This window comes from Microcaecilia unicolor, chromosome 7 (genome assembly GCF_901765095.1).
Source record: "Microcaecilia unicolor chromosome 7, aMicUni1.1, whole genome shotgun sequence".
NCBI classification, from domain to species: Eukaryota; Metazoa; Chordata; class Amphibia; order Gymnophiona; family Siphonopidae; genus Microcaecilia; species Microcaecilia unicolor.
Genome location: NC_044037.1, coordinates 49,359,547 through 49,376,171, shown reverse-complemented (window position 1 = coordinate 49,376,171; position 16,625 = coordinate 49,359,547). Strand labels below are relative to the sequence as shown.

The 16,625-nt window shown below is 44.2% G+C and overlaps 1 protein-coding gene across 1 annotated transcript in view; it reads right to left on the bottom strand.

Annotated features, from left to right (window-relative positions):
- The window catches only part of LOC115474985 (sodium- and chloride-dependent neutral and basic amino acid transporter B(0+)-like), a 127,914-nt gene that overhangs the window by 17,110 nt on the left and 94,179 nt on the right, over nucleotides 1–16,625 (bottom strand). The window contains exon 11 of the mRNA XM_030210726.1: nucleotides 3,047–3,156. Coding sequence (XP_030066586.1) covers nucleotides 3,047–3,156 — 110 coding nt within the window. The remainder of the gene's footprint in view (nucleotides 1–3,046; nucleotides 3,157–16,625) is intronic.

Sequence of the window (16,625 nt, the reverse complement as noted above, 5' to 3'; positions counted from 1 at the left end):
ATTTATAGCCCTTTTGCACAGAATTTCCCCATCATGAGGCCTGAAATTCCTCCTGCCCTTTCCGTCCTCATGCTCTAGCATCCTCCGTTCCATCTCTCACTCCAACTGCACTTCTCTCTAACTCCCAGCAAGACCCCTAATTCTTCTCCCGCATACAATACCCCTACCTCTCATTTTCCCTCCCCCAGGCATACACCCTCCACCTTTCATTGTTTCTCCTCTCTCTTGCTATCATTCTATCTCTCACACCCTCTCCATGGCATACTCTCAGCTTGTTCTGCCCCCCCCCCCCACTCTTTCCCAAGATAGGCTGTCAGCTTTCTCTGTCCTTCCCCCCCAAAAAAATAAATATCCCTATGGCACACTCAGCCTTCACTGCCCCTCCCCATTAAATACCAGGGCATGCTCTCACCTTGCTTTGTTGTTCTGCCCCCCCCCCCCCCATGGCATACTCACCTTAATCTGCCCTCTCCCCCCACACACACAACACACCTTGCTCAGCCCTCTCCACCTTCCCCATGGTGATGAAACAGAATTAAACAATAACAAATGTATGAATATCTATGAATATCATAATAAGGAAGCTAGCATTATTATAAGGATAAGGCTAATTAAGAGTGTCTTTTACTAAGGTGCGCTAGCGTTTTTAGCCAGTGCTAAAAGCTGAGATACCCATTATGGGTATCTCAGTGTTTACCACCAGCTGATGTGTAGAGCAAGCTAAAAATGTTAGCGCACCTTAGTAAAAAAAAAACCCTAACTTTGCTTCAGAGAAATCTATTGAGCAAAGGATCCCAAATGGTAGTTTTGCAACTTGACCAAAATAAGTGCATTTGGGTGCCCTTTTACTAAGCAGCGGTAAGCCATCCTCAGGCTTACCGTGCGCCAAACTGGAACTACTGCCGGGCTATCAAAGCAGCCTGGCGGTACTTCCCACTCCCACCGTGCACCATTTTCAGTGCTACAAACAGAGGCAGTTAGCAGTAGCGTTGGCAGGGAAGCACATGTCAAAGTGGACAGAAGCCATGGGACCAAGCAGGGCCTTTTGGGAGCTAATAGTAAATGGCCCCATCCGTGCTAATTAATGTAGAGTGAAGATGTGTTGGACCACGGCTCTCCCTGGGCCACTACTGCTTTCTCTGCCAGTCCCACCTCCTCTGACGTAAACTTCCAGGATCAGCAGAGGAAGCAGTAGCGGCACACAGAAAGCTGCATTCCAGCGTGTTTTCATTCTGTGTTAATTAGCACAGACCCAGCAGAGGTGCAAACAGGAGGAAGGGAGATAAAAGATGCTGTAAAGCAGGATCGAGGAATGAGAGAGAAGGGCAATGCAATACAGGAAGGTGGTTTTCCAGTGGGCAGGAGAGGTTGCAGTTGGGGCTGGGGAGACTTAGCCTCCCCAAGCCTCTTATATGGGGCACCTCTGATAGGCTCCAAGGTGCTCCTGCTTCTTTTTGAATTTGATTTCTGCGGTGATTAATGTGCTTGCAGGGACACAAGCATACGGCAGTAGTAGCGGCAACTTCAACTTAAGGGCAGCAGCAGGAGAGGAGATTAGCCCAGGGTCTTGGCTGGAGCAGAGGGGGTACATTATGTAGAATCTTTTTTATTGAACATTTTGCATAGACAAACAAACCAATAAAAAAAACTGTATCACATCATCTCCTATGAGAAACAGAAAGAACAAAAGTCCATAAGATTTTTTTCCTCCAAATAATTTCTTTTGTTATTTATTTTCTCTGTCCTCAGACCCTCACCCCCTGCCCTCAGCCAACCAGAACAACCTGGCAGTGATACATACAGTACTTGTACCACTTTTATAACAACCAATAATGTACTGAGTTATGGCATGAAGAGTGGGACTCATATACTCCCCTACCCTTTAACTGACCTGTCTGTTCTGCCATGTTTAGACCAACCCCTACCCCCCACACCCGCTCACCACCCACCATCTTCTATGAATCTTAAAGAGAGGAGATACCTTAAACTCTAGTGCTGGTCATCAAACTAGTATTGATTGGAAGCCAGGGCAGTCAATGTCATTATAAGAAGTACAGGAGGTGGGTTAATAATCTCTGGTTCTGCTGCTTTTTAACATTCTTAATTGTAGTGGACTTGAACTGAATAATTTCTGGTTATTTTCATTGCTTAATACTAGGTTTCCTATGATAGCATTGTGCTTATTTGAATCAGTTTTTCTGTACAAGTTTTGCTTGATTTGTTTTTATTGGACATTTCATTAATAAAAAAAAAAAAACTTTTAGCAAAATCTTTTCAACAGGGGGTGGGGCTATACAAGGGACGGGGCTAGGCAGAGGTGGGGGCCCCACCAAACTGATCTGCATAGCCCTGATTGTGAGATTTCATAGAGAAGCAGTGAGGGCCTTCAGGCAGTTCTTTCCCTCTACCAACCAGGACCCATATTTTCCTTCAATGCAATCCCTGAGGAGTGAACCCGGGTAATGTATACATAAGGGTTGCTCTGAGAACACCATTTATAGATCTAACCTAAGAACTTTTCTGTGAGTATTTATTTATTTATTTATAACATTTGTATCCCTCATTTTCCCACCTATTTGCAGGCTCATTGTGGCTTACATAATTCCGCAAGCGGTGATTACCAGTTCCGGATAGGAGAAGTACATAGTTGGGGCAAAGGGACAGATTAGGTTAGGTTACAAGAGGAAAGTTCATCCTAAGATAAGAGCTAAAGGTAATAGGTTAAACCTCAATCATGACAAAAAAATAGCTTGAACAATTAGGATCATTAAACTGGAAATCAAGATAATTAACAAAACAGTTGAGATATAGAGAATACATGTTGTATAATTGTGTTTTGTTAATTTGACTTTATGAGGAGTTGTTATTGTATGCTTTCTTAAATAAATAAGTTTTCAATAGTTTACGGAAGGTCATGATGTCGTGTGTTATTTTTATGGATTTTGGTAATTCATTCCAAATTTGCGTGCATATATAAGAGAAGCTGGATGCATATGTTAATTTATATGCCTTAGTATGCCTTAGTACAGTTTAACTACAAACTTACTATCAAAAGTAGAGGAGAAACATATATCCAGCACATCCTCCACCACAGCCAGAAGACCCAGGACTTTGATCCAATCATCATTTCTATGTCCTGAACAAATTGATTTGCCCCTGTTGTAAAGTGTGAAATAGAAATATTCTAAGTTAAGAGTTTTTCTGTTTTTATTTCTCTTTCTTATATTAATGAAAGGCAGCATTATCAGAAAGAACGATCTCATGCAAATCAAAACAGGTTTTCAGGAGAGCCACAATGAATACATAGGAACGATTTGCACTTACTGACTGCATTGCATGCAAATTTATTTCATGAATATTTGTTGTAGATCTCCTGAAAACAGACATATTCATGACTTTTGAGGACCAGAGGTGGCTACCTCTTCTACCAAGGGAGTGGTCTTCAAATGCATACTGCAAAGTATATATCTGAAGCTATTCTGGTAGTAATGACTATCGGACTTATTTTTGAAACAGAAGGATGTCCATCTTTCGACATAAATCGGAAGATGGACGTCCTTCTCCCAGGAATGTCCAAATTGGTATAATTGAAGCTTGATTTAGGACGTCTTCAACTGCTCTCCATCGCAAGGACAGCCAAAGTTCAAGGGGGCGTGTTGGAAGTGTAGCGAAGGTGGGACTTGGGCGTGCCTAACACTTGGACGTCCTTCACCCATAATGGAAAAAAAACAAGGTCGTCCTTGACAAACACTTGGACGTTTTTACCTGGTCATGCTTTTCTTATTTATTTATTTATTTTATTTATTTTAGTACATTTATACCCCAAAAAGGTGTCCAAAATGACCGATAACCACCGGAGGGAATCAGAGATGACCTCCCGTTACTCCCCCCGTGGTCACTAACACCCTCCCACCCTCAAAAAACATCTTTCAAAATATTTTGTGCCAGCCTCTATGCCAGCCTCAGATGTCATACTCAGGTCCATCACAGCAGTATGCAGGTCCCTGGAGCAGTTTTAGTGGGTGCAGTGCACTTCACACAGGCGGACCTAGCCCCATCCCCCCTAACTGTTGCGTTTGTGGAGGAAACAGCAAGCCCTCCAAAATCCACCACAAACCCACTGTACCCACTTCTAGGTGCCCCCCTTTGCCAGTAAGGGCTATGATAGTGGTGTACAGTTGGGGGTAGTGGGTTTTGCGGGCTCAGCACACAAGGTAAGGGAGCTATGTTGCTGGGAGCAATTTATGAAGTCCACTGCAGTGCACCCTAGGTTGCCCGGTTGGTGTCCTGGCACATCAGGGGGAACAGTGCACTACAAATGCTGGCTGCTCCCACGACCAAATGGCTTGCATTTGGTCGTTTTTGACATGGACATCTTTGGTTTCGAAAATCGCTGAAAATCAGTAACGTCCATGTCTAAGGACGACCAAATTTAAGGATTTGGACGTCCTCTTGTTTCGAAAATATGGGTTTCCCCGCCCTTGAATCGGGCCATTTTGAAAGGACGTCCAATTCGAAACTTGGACATCCCTTTCGAAAATGCCCCTCTAAGCTAATTCTCTACAATTCTTAAAACTTATATCTACAAAGATTTACAATGACTATGATATTTATTCACGTGCACAAACAAAACCTATTCAGCTTTATCAAGATTTTGATATGTACCACTTTGGTTTCTTCAACACATTATGGGACAGGTTCAAATTTTAAATTTTAATTTAACTTAATAAGGTATTACTGTTTTATCCAGTAATGTGGTACAAGGTAGACTACAAACAAACAAGAAACAAACAGTTTACATAAAACATATTGAAGCCCTTTTACTAAAGTATGCAAAGTAGTCAGCACACACATTAATAATGCTCATTAACTATTAGGACGCAAACATGGTAACTTTTTAGTGTGTTAGCATGACAGTGCCCACTAAGTTGCATACTAACTGCTTGCTCTATTAGTGTGTGGGAACGGGGTAGAGAGTGGGTGTGTACTACACATAGCAGTTAGCATATGGAACTTTAGTGTGTGCTAATTGTCACCAATGCCGACTTGACCATTAGACAGACTAAATCAGCATTTTTCAATCGGTGTGCCATGGCTGTTCCCCAGGTGTACCATGGGGATCCTGCGGGATTGGCAAGAGGATCTGCAGTCGGCACACTTCACTTCACTCCTCCCACCCCTCAGGTCTCTGTCCTCTCCTCTGCAATTCTACAATTTTTGTTGTTGCCGGCAGCTATTAGAACATGCCTTCCTCTGACCAGCCCTGGGGTCCTTCCTTCTGAAACGACTTCCTTTGGCCACATGGAAGAGGTGCGGCAGAGGGAAAGCCTCTGGACGGTCAGACGAAAGTATGCTTTAATAGTTGCCAGTAACCACAAAGTTCGTAGGTTCCGAACTTTTTAGTACTTACTCTTAACATTCCTATAGCTTGTGGATCCAAGAAACCTTACCTGCTTGAGCATAGCTATTTATATAGACAGAGGAGATTAGGCTTATAGTTAATTTAGTAAACTCCACCAGAAGTTTAAAATGGTTTATCTTAAGCATCATACTAAGAGGTTTGAATGCTTTTAAGTTATAAAGCAAATTTATTATTATTATTATTATTAATTATTATTATTATTATTATTTGTATCCCACATTTTCCCACCTCTTTGCAGGATCAATGTGGCTTACAATACATCATGAATAGTGGAAGTATATAATAAACTAGACATTTAGTATTATAGAAAGTATCTTGGATAAACAGGATAATAAAAAAGCATGAGGTTTGTATCACAAGCTAATATTACAAGACAATACTGGATATATGTGGAGGGGTTCACATTTGTTGATCTTTGTGGTATGCCTTGTTAAAGAGATGGGTCTTCGGTAGTTTACGGAAGTTGATTAGTTCATAGATCGTTTTTAAGTTGTGCGGTAGCACATTCCAGAATTGTGTATTCAAGTAGAAAAATGTTGATGCATGCGTTAGTTTGTATTTTAGACCCTTACAGTTAGGGACGTGAAGGTTGAGGAATGTGCGGGATGATTTTTTAGCGTTTCTGGGGCGTTCCTGGGTGGTAGATCTATCAGGTCTGACATGTAGGCAGGGGCATCACCGTGAATGATTTTGTGAACTAGGGTACAGATTTTGAACATGATGCATTCTTTGAGTGGGAGCCAGTGTAGCTTTTCTCGTAGGGGTTTAGCGCTTTCATATTTTGTTTTACCGAATATGAGTCTAGCTGCAGTGTTCTGGGCTGTCTGGAGTTTCTTGATTATTTGTTCTTTGCAGCCAGCGTAGAGTGCGTTGCAGTAGTCTAGATGACTGAGTACCATTGATTGTACCAGGTTATGGAAGACGTTCCTTGGGAAGAAAGGTCTTACTCTTTTTAATTTTCACATTGAGTGGAACATCTTCTTGGTTGTGTTTTTCGCGTGGTTTTCAAGTGTTAGATGTCTATCAATGGTAACTTCAACAATTTTTAGGGTGTCCGAGATTGGAAGGTTCAGTTTTGGTGTGTTAATGGTGGTGAATTTGTTCGTGTTATGTGGAGAGGTAAGTATTAGGCACTGGGTATTTTCTGCATTGGGTTTCAGCTGAAATTCATCCGCCCATGAATGCATGATATGTAGACTTTGGTTGATGTCATTGGAGATTTCCTGTAAGTCTTGTTTAAATAGGATGTAGATTGTTACGTCGTCTGCATATATGTATGGATTGAGGTTTTGGTTTGATAGTAGTTTGGCCAAGGGTATCATCATTAAGTTGAATAAGGTCGGTGAGACGGGGGATCCCTGTGGAACTCCGCATTCAGGTATCCATGTGGGTGATGTAGTCGAATTAGATGTTACTTGCTATGATCATGTGGTTAGGAACCCCTTGAACCAATTGAGGACATTGCCTCCAATTCTGAAGTACTCGAGGATGTGTAGTAGTATTCCATGATCCACCACGTCAAAGGCGCTGGACATGTCAAATTGTAGAAGTAGTATGATCTTGCCAGTTGCGATCATTTGTTTGAATTTTGTCATTAGAGTGACTAGTACTGTTTCAGTACTGTGGTTAGACCAAAATCCTGACTGGGAATCGTGTAGTATTGAGAATTTGTCTAAGTAGTTTGTAAGCTGTTTGGTCACCAACCCTTCTGTTATTTTGGTTATTAAGGGAATGGATGCTACTGGCCTGTAGTTGGTTAGTTCACTAGCATTTTTTTTTGCGTCTTTGGGTATGGGGGTGAGTAGAATGTTTCCTTTCTCCTTCGGGAAGAGTCCACTTTCTAACATATAGTTCAGGTGGTCCGTAAGATCTGTTATGAATTGTTGAGGGGCAGATGCCATTAGGTTGTTTGGGCATATGTCTAATTTGCAATGAGATTTGGCAAATCTTTTGAGCGTTTGGGAGATGGGGGTCCTCCAATAATATCTCGAAGTTGGTCCAGGTTCTGTCTGCTGGGTATACACTGTTATGTCCTTTATTTCCTTTCTGTTGGTTTTTTCTGTATGTGTTTGTTTTTCCTTTTAGTTGGTTGTTGTTCCTTTGGTCTGGTGAATTGTGAATGGGTTGTTTATAGGGCTTGAATGCTGTGGATAGATTGTTGTTTAAGTTGGGAGTGGTCCATACGTGATAGATTAGGGGTAGGAAGTAGATCATCATGAGCAGTTTGTTGGTGTTCATGTTGGCTATGGTTCGTGATATTTATTTGTGCCTAAGGGTATGAGTGTGATTTTGTATAAACATTAAACAATGTTAGCATTAGGCATTGTCAACATCAGCAGTGAGCAAATTTCTCAGACTGAAATTGAAGTGACTTTTTAACGTGCCAGTTGGTTTGCTCTCCTCCTTTTCCTCTCCCCCCCCCCCCCCCACCCCAGTAAATCTTGTTGGCCACGTGCAGCTCACTGTTAGTTCTTTCATTATGCCAACCTGTCATATTGTAAGCTTTTACCAAATGATGGCATCAAAAGTCTGCCTGTGGGTTATGCAGACATTGTTTTATTGGATTGGTGCTGCATAGGAGAAAAAAAAAAGCACAGAAGGGAGAATTTGCTACAGGTTTTTATTCGAGGCCTTTGTTATCAGACTAAAAAAATAATAATAATAAAAAAGAAAAATACAAAGTTTGTAGAATTGTTACAGAGAGGAGAGAGAGGCCTGAAGGGTAGGAGGAGGAAGGTAAGGAAAGGTATTGGACTTGTGGGAGGGAATGGGGGTGGGGAAGAGGGGAGAAAAGGTTACCCATGAAGGGAAGGGAAAGGGCAGACAGGCTGAGCAGAGAGGGAAGGGAAGGGGAGAGAGAAGATATGCTGTGAATGAAGAAGAGAAGGGAGACATGCTACACATGAAAGGAGGGGAAGAGAGGAGATAGGCTGAGCATGAAGGGGAGAGGGCAGAAAGGCTGAGCAGAAAGAGGAGAGAGATGGATAACATGAAAGATCTGAGAAGGAGGCAGAGGAATTCAAGAGAACTGAACGAGAACGATCAGTGCCAAACAGACATAGGGCAGGAGGTGAGAAAAGAAACAGCAAATGGAAAGGAGACTCTGGAAACAGAGTTAAGAGCACAGACAGAGGAAAGCAAAACCAAAGATTGGGAACTAGATGATTGGAATAATAAAATTACCAGAGTACAAAAGGTAAGAAAAGTGATTTTATTTTCAGTTTAATGATTGGATTGAATTACATTGGTGTTGATTATTTACACCTGTTGGCTTTATTTTGCACTGTACAGAAGGAAATGCATTTGTAACCGGGGGGGGGGGGGGGGAGGGGCTCGAGAGGCCAGCAGTCACTTACTTAAGTCCAGATCCCGTCAACTCATCCACTCAGGAACTGCACTACACTCAAAGGGTTAAAAGTAGGTAGAACATTTATTTAGCTAATGGTTTCACTACATTGATCTTCATACAATTCCTATGTCAATCACAATTGCTTTCAAGATGGTCAAAGTAATAGTACATTTCAGGGTTAACATATGTGCACAACCCTCATGCATGTCCTGCAGTCTAACTGGAACCCAGAACAGATTTCATGAACTTCAGTACCACCTGGGCTAGACTCCTTGTAACGGTCTTCTCCCTTCGGGCTGCCACCCCAGAGGTCTTGCCTCAGCTACGGATAGACCACACTCCACCCAAGCCCCAGTTACAAATGGTCTCCCCAATCTGCCGAGTTTCTGGTTCCTCAAATGGCTGATGCAATGTAACAGCTCACTGTCTATGGCTTTAATCCGCTGGTTACAGCAATGCAGGACCTCCCCCCCCCCCCCTTAATTGCAATGGGTCACCTGGCAGGGGGCTATAAATAACACAGAACACAGGCAGCCAAGGACCTAGTTACTCTGTCAAGAGGCAGAACCAGAGGCAAATCTTTTCCTCTGAGCTTCCCTTTTATAACCTCTGATCTCCTCTCTTGTCCTCCAATCAATCCCCTAGTAACCTGCTACCCAGGGCACACTTTATCATGTTCTTAACAAACCATGGATTACATTCTCCCCCCAGTCAGAAACTATGTGCCCTCAAGGATCCAAACCCTATTCAACATTTAGCAATGACTGATGTTCATTATTGCTCAGAATAGTTTCAACATCTGGATTCTTGCAATTAAACTTTATTTAACAGTGATTACTTTTATTTATCATATTATGCTTTTCTTGATTTATGGCTTTACTTTTAAATCAAGTTTCAACTAATGAAATACTTCATCCTTGTTTAACATTAATACTAGCATTTATCTGTATTACTTTAACATAATTCTATAACATTGTTTCATAGGGTCTATTGCCCAACCTTTAATTAACATATCATTCTCATATTATTCCAAATATTTTGAAATTTCTTGATCAATAATTCTTCTTGCATAATTCAACAATGAACTGAAAAACTATTTAAGCTGTGTTATTTGGACCGGAGTCCGAGTCCTACTCCACAGTTTATAGTTATCCATACCACTTAGGATCTGGCTTTTACAAGATCAAATATCAATATAGCAAACATTTATGCTGTCCATTTTCTAGGGGTCCTTCCCTGAGAAGGTATCCAAGTCAAGGAGACTCACCGCTGGGCTCGTTCCCTCATGTCACTCCAATTTCTGGTGGGTGGTCTTACTTTCTCTGCAGCTCCTGGAACAGAACTCTCATGGGCGGCATGGGCCTCTCCTTCCTTTGTAGCAAGATCCGGGCTGGTGCTGTCAGATGCTGCACTGCCTGCTGTCAGATGCTGCACTGCCTCCGTCCCATTTACAGAGTCCCGTTCCGCAATCCAGGCAGCACAACTTCACTGGTGCGGGTTCGCTCTGGTATGGGCACCCTGGACAGACAATTCGTCCCACTACTGCGTTCTCCTCAATGGTCAGCCCCACAATGGCTTGCAATCAGTGCACAATTTCTCTTAGTTCATTTTCCACTTGCCAACTCTGCACCCTACTAAGCCACTCCTGCTCTCTTTTATAGAGCAAGTGTCCGCGTTCACTGCTTGTGCTGGTCCACTGCCTGGCAAAACGTGTGAATGACGTCATTCAGTTCAACGTCCAATGGTATGCAGTGCTCAAACTCTGCTGTGTGCTGCTTCTAGATTGTGCCCCCCTCTTCTTCCCTGGCCGGCGTGGGAATCGCTACCACTATGACTCAGCAAAATTTATCCCACCCTTCTCCCAGGTACTCACTGTTGACGCTTTTTTCTCTGTCCATTAGCGTGGCTCTGTGCAGACGGGAAAATTTGAATATCTAGTGGCAGATATCTTCCATCTATCTGGGAATAAATGTGTTAATCCCAGGCCTGCAAAATGGCCTGTAGTATTTGTAATCCACAGGAAAAAGTCACTTTTGATAATTCTTCAATCACAGTTCCTCTTTCTTCAACATCTCATATGCTCCACATTGGGCACCAAAATCAGATGTAACCCGGTCCTGCTATCCCGGGTTAGAGGGGGGACTCGAGAGGTCCTAAGTCACATACTTAAGTCCAGGTCCCGTCAGCTCATCCACTCAGGAAGCACACAACACTCAGAGGATTAAAAGTAACTGGAACATTTATTTAACTATTTAACTAATGGTTTCACTGCATTGATCTTCATATAATTCAGATTTCAATCATAATTGCTTTCAAGATGGTCACAAGCAATAGTACATTTCTGGGTTTGAAAGGGGGAAAGGGACTTGATATAACGCCTTTCTGTGGTTTTTGCAACTACATTCAAAGCGGTTTATATGGTACATATAGGTACTTATTTGTACCTGGGGCAATGGAAGGTTAAGTGACTTACCTGGAGTCACATGGAGCTGCAGGGGGAATCAAACCCAGTTCCCCAGAATCAAAGTCTGCTACACTAACCACTAGGTTACTCCTCCACTCTAACATAGGTGCACAACCCTCATACTTGTCCTGCAGTCTAATTGGAACCCAGACTAGATTTCACTCTTCCGATGTACTTCAATACCATCCGGGCTAGACTCCTTGGAAATGTCTTCTCCCTTCAGGCTGCCACCCCGAATGTCTCGCCTTAGTCGGGGTAGACCCCACAGTCCTCCCGAGCCCCGTTTACAGATGGACTCCGAGTTTCTGGCTCCTCAAATGGTTGATGCAATGTAACAGCTCACTATCTATGGCTTCAATCCACTGGTTACAGCATTGCAGGACCCCCCCCCCCCTCCCTTTGATTGTAATGGGTCACCTGGCAGGGGGCTATAAGTAACACAGAACACAGGCAACCAAGGACCTAGTTACTCAGTCAAGAGGCAGAATCAGGAACAAATCTTTTCCTCTGAGCTTCCCTTTTATAACCTCTGAGCTCCTCCCGGGTCATCCAGTCACTCCCCTAGTGACCTGCCACCCAGGGCTCACTCTATCATTTTCTTAAACAAACCATGAGTTACGCATTTCTTTCTAGTTCTCTGGCATTGCATGACATGCAGAGTCCTGTATCTCTGCTTTCAGTTTTTGTCTGCATGTTTTTGCAGTTCCCTATTTTGTATCAGGTGAGAGTCCTGTTCTGCATCTGCAACTGAGGTAACGTGGAGGGGCATAATCAAACGTCGCTGGCCAAATAGATCACCAGCGATGTATGTTGGCGGCGGCAGTACAGCCGGAACCGTATTATCGAAAAAGATGGCCGGCCATTTTTTTTTCGATAATACGGTTTAGCCCGGCCAAATGCCGTGGAGTTCGCCAGGTTTGAGATGGCCGGGTTTGTTTTTCAGCGATAATGGAAAGTTATGTCAGCCATCTCAAATCCCGGCCAAATTCAAGGCATTTGGCCATGGGAGGAACCAGCATTTTTAGTGCACTGGCCCCCCTGACATGCCAGGACACCAACCAGCCACCCTAGGGGTCACTGCGGTGGACTTCAGAAAAGCTCCCACGTGCATAGCTCCCTTACTTTGGGAGCTGAGCCCCCCAACTCCCCCCCCCAAACCCACTACCCACAAATGTACTGCACCCACTAAAATTACTCCAGGGACCTGCATACAGCCTCTAGGACTTATTGCTGCTGTATAACTTTGGCACACCAGTTCACACCTGAAGACTAATCTCTCTGAAAAGTCCTTTCTTGAAATAACTACGTTTACTCACAGTTAACTGCAGATCAGAGGTTGTGCCCCACTGGCAAAGAGTCCACTGGTACTAAGATTAGCAGTAGGTCAGAGCTGGCACAATGGTATACAATGCCCTCTTTCAGCACCATTCAAGGTAAGAACTACGTTCTCTAACGTGGGTAACACAGGAAAGGGAACTAAAACTGGCTTACAAAAATGGCCACTACTGCATGGACTCATTGCCGGTCTTAGGCAGAGGCGACCGAGGCGGCCGCATAGGGCCCCGCGCTTAAGGGGGCCCCGCGCGGCGCGCCTCAACTCTGCCTCTCTGACCGACCCCCGCTTGGACCGCACCGCCGCATCATGATTTGATTCCGCTCTGCTTCTACCTCCGGTCCGGTGCCCTGCCCACCCACCGCTGAGCCTGCTGTCAGCTCCCGCCTCTCCCCGGACCTGACAGACAATTGCAGGCTTGCAGCGACGCCCCGAACCCCGACAGTCAGAGTTGCAGGCAGCGACGGCTCACCCACCCAGCTTTTCCCTTCCTGCCCAGGAAGCTCATTAAACAAAAGAGATTCTTGGCGGCAGAGGTGTTTTTGATCCAGGACTACCTGATTTTCACTGACTTTGCATGCACAAAGCAGGCAGGATGGCCTGCCTAAACTGTTTGATCTTTAACTCCAGGCAGCCTTTCTGAAAGACTAATTTAATAGAACCTCCTAACAATGAACTGCAGATAATAGAGAAAGGGGAAGCCCTGATGGACCCCCCAGTGTGGTCAGTGCAGTGCACACAGAGCTACACAGGACATGCACTTGAAATTATGAGCACTTAGTTAGCAGAAGTCCTTCACACTGTTCTTTTTAGCTGCACTTGGAGGTAGATGCACTAAACGTTTTTCATCGTTAAATGAGCCCTCAGGGAAGAATTTCCTATCCTTTCCATGCACTTAAGCCTATTTTCCGACGACAGTAGCAGCTAACGAAAACGGAATGGAGATGAGCAATTAGTGTGAAAACCCCATTGAAACGACATGCACTAACCTTTTCCGATTGCCTTTACGCAGGAAAAAGGCAGGAAAACTAACGAGAGGTCTGGACCTCTCGTTAGGACAGCTCTGTGGCAGGAAAAAGTGTTAAGTGAAAAAATAAACAAACTTTGAGCCAATCCCAGCGCATTAGCAGAGCTAATTCAGCTTTCTTCTTGCCCGTGCAGCGCCTTCGGACAGAGGAGAGAGGCGCTGCACGGGCCCGGTAAGAGGAAGGGGGGCCCGATGGAGGAGGGGAATGGCGGCGACGACCCCAAAAGGGGGCGGGGCACGGATGGAGGATGTCGGGAGGCGGAGCTGAGGTGAGAGAGTAGTGAGGAAGGGAGGGGGGCAGGGGCTTCTAGAAGTTTGCTTTTTCGGGGTGGGGGGAGCGGCGGAAAGTGGGGAGGGGGCAGGGGCTGCTAGAATTTTGCTTTTTCGGGGTGGGGGGAGCGGCGGAAAGTGGGGAGCAGCGGGGGGGTGGGGGGCAAGGCCGTCTGTACAGGACGCTCCTGATGAGCGCCCTTGCCCCCTCCCGACCCTTTTTTTTTATTTTTGTTTTTATTTGGGAGCCATGTGCTTGCGATTTGACTGTGTTTTGACTGTTTGTGGCATGCGCAGAGCAGCTAACATAACGCTTGGCTGCTCTGCGCATGATTTGGGGGCCGATTAACGATGTGTATTGTGATTCTTTGATACATTGTACGTTTCACTACCGATCTCAGCATGTGTGACTTTTTTTTTTGGTGCATTTTTCGTTATTTTAAAATCGTTAGGGACTTTAACGATTTTGATTTTTTTACGTTTGGTTGCTGCATCTGCCTCTTGGTTCACTGAAACAAAACTGGCTAGTGCTGTGTAATTACCACTGATCCTATGCCCACCAGTCATACCATAGTTATAATTTGCTGTTAGCCTATTGACTTTTCTGTTTCTTCAAATGTTTTGATTTGCAATTTTTTTGGTGTTGCTTTCTTTTTACCTTTTTTTTTATTGGTGGACTCTTGAAAGTTAAAAAAAAATTAGACTTTCAGACTGGTGGAATATACACTTTTAGAAATCTAGAATAAATGAGATGCTTACATTTGGCTTTTTTTTTTTAACCTACAGTGTGACAAACTGCCTTGTTATCGGGCATTTTTTTTTCAGGAAGGTGCATAGGCTTGAGAAGGTATAGTTATGTTTGCACCTTTTGCTCCTAGATGCCCTTATGAGATTGGGAGACTGGGCATCCAAATGGCAGATGACATTTAATGTGAGCAATTGCAAAGTGATGCATGTGGGAAAGAGGAACCCAAACCATAGTTATGTGATGCAAGGTTCCACACTAGGAGTCACCGCCCAGGAAAAGCATCTAGTACTACTACTTACCATTTCTATAGCACTATTATATGTAAGCAGCGCTACAGACTGGACATGAAGAGATAGTCCCTGCTCGACAAAGCTTACAATGTAATTAGGACAGACAAATAAAGGAATTACTAAGGTGGGAATGATAAAGCATGGGTTCTGAATAAGGGTTAGGAGTTAAAAGCAGCATCAAAAACGTGGGCTTTTAGCCTAGATTTGAAGACGGCCAGAGATGGAGCTTGATGTACCGGCTTAGGAAGTCTATTCCAAGCATATGGCACAGCAAAATAAAAGGAACGGAGTCTGGAGTTAGCAGTGGAGGAGAAGGGTGCAGATAAGAGAGATTTACCCAGTGAACAGAATTCCAGGTAGGAGTGTAGGGAGAGATAGGAGTGGAAAGATACTGAGGAGCTGCAGATTGAATGCACTTGTAAGTCAATAAGAAGAGTTTTAACTGTATGCAGAAATGGATAGGAAGCCAATGAAGTGACTTGAGAAGAGGGCTAATATGAGCATAGCAAGCAACACTGGAGGAATATAAGTCGTGCAGCAGAATTTTGAACAGATTGAAGAGGAGAGAGATGGCTTAGTGGAAGACTTGTGAGAAGCAAGTTGCAATAGTCTACATCAGAGGTGGTAAGAGTGTGGATAAGGGTTCTTGTAGTGTGCTCAGAAAGGAAAGTATGAATTTTGTTGATATTATAGAGAAAGAAACAACAGATTTTATTAGTCTGCTGAATATGTGCAGAGAAGGAGATTGTGTGTCCGCACCTCTGACCCCCCGGGGTTATGAGAATTGGAACTACTAATTGTAGTGGAATTGAACTGAATAATTTCTGGGGAAGGGGGGGGTTCATGATAGCATTGTGCTTATTATTTCAATCAGTTTTTCTATACAAGTTTAGCTTCATTTGTCTTAATTTGAAATTTCATAAATAAAAAATTTTCTAAAAATTGAAAAATCTTATCAATGGGGTGGAGCTGGGGTGGGCGGGGCTAGGGCAGGGGTGGGGCTAGGATGGGGCCCCACCAAATTGGTCTGCACAGGGCCCCGCACTTGCTAAGACCGGCCCTGCATGGACTACAACAGGAAACAAAACAGGGCACACTCTGACCCAGTTAGCAGAGGGGAAAAGCACCATGGGAGTAGAGCCCAGTACCCTACACCCACCACAATGCATTGCTAATGTGACTCTGCAGGGCACCTAACGGAAAAGGTGTCACACTCACCCGAGAGCCACATCACAACCAGGGAAAAGCTGTCGGAGGATACAACACATTCTGCTGTCATGGAGGTGGGTATGGCATTTGAGGCTGGCACACAGGCTGGCAAAAGGTTTTTAGTTTTATTTTTTTAGTTTGGAAGGGGATTGGTGACCACTGGGGGAGTGTGGGGAGGTCATACCCCATGCCCTCCAGTGGTCATCTGGTCAGTTGGGGCACCTTTTTGAGACTTGGTCGTGAAAATAAAAGGACCAAGTAAAGCCGGCGAAATACTGCTTAACGACGCTTTTTTTTCCATTATTGGCGAAAGCCGGCCATCTGGTAACCACGCCCATGCCTGCCAATGTCCCGCCTTCGCTAATCTACCGACACGCCCCCTTGAACTTTCGCCGGTGAAGCGACGGGAAAGCGGCGAACCTGTCAAAAATGCCGCTTTCGATTATACCGATTTCGCTGCTTTTAAGAAATCGCCAGCCATCTCCTGATTTGTGTCGGAAGATGGCCGGCGAT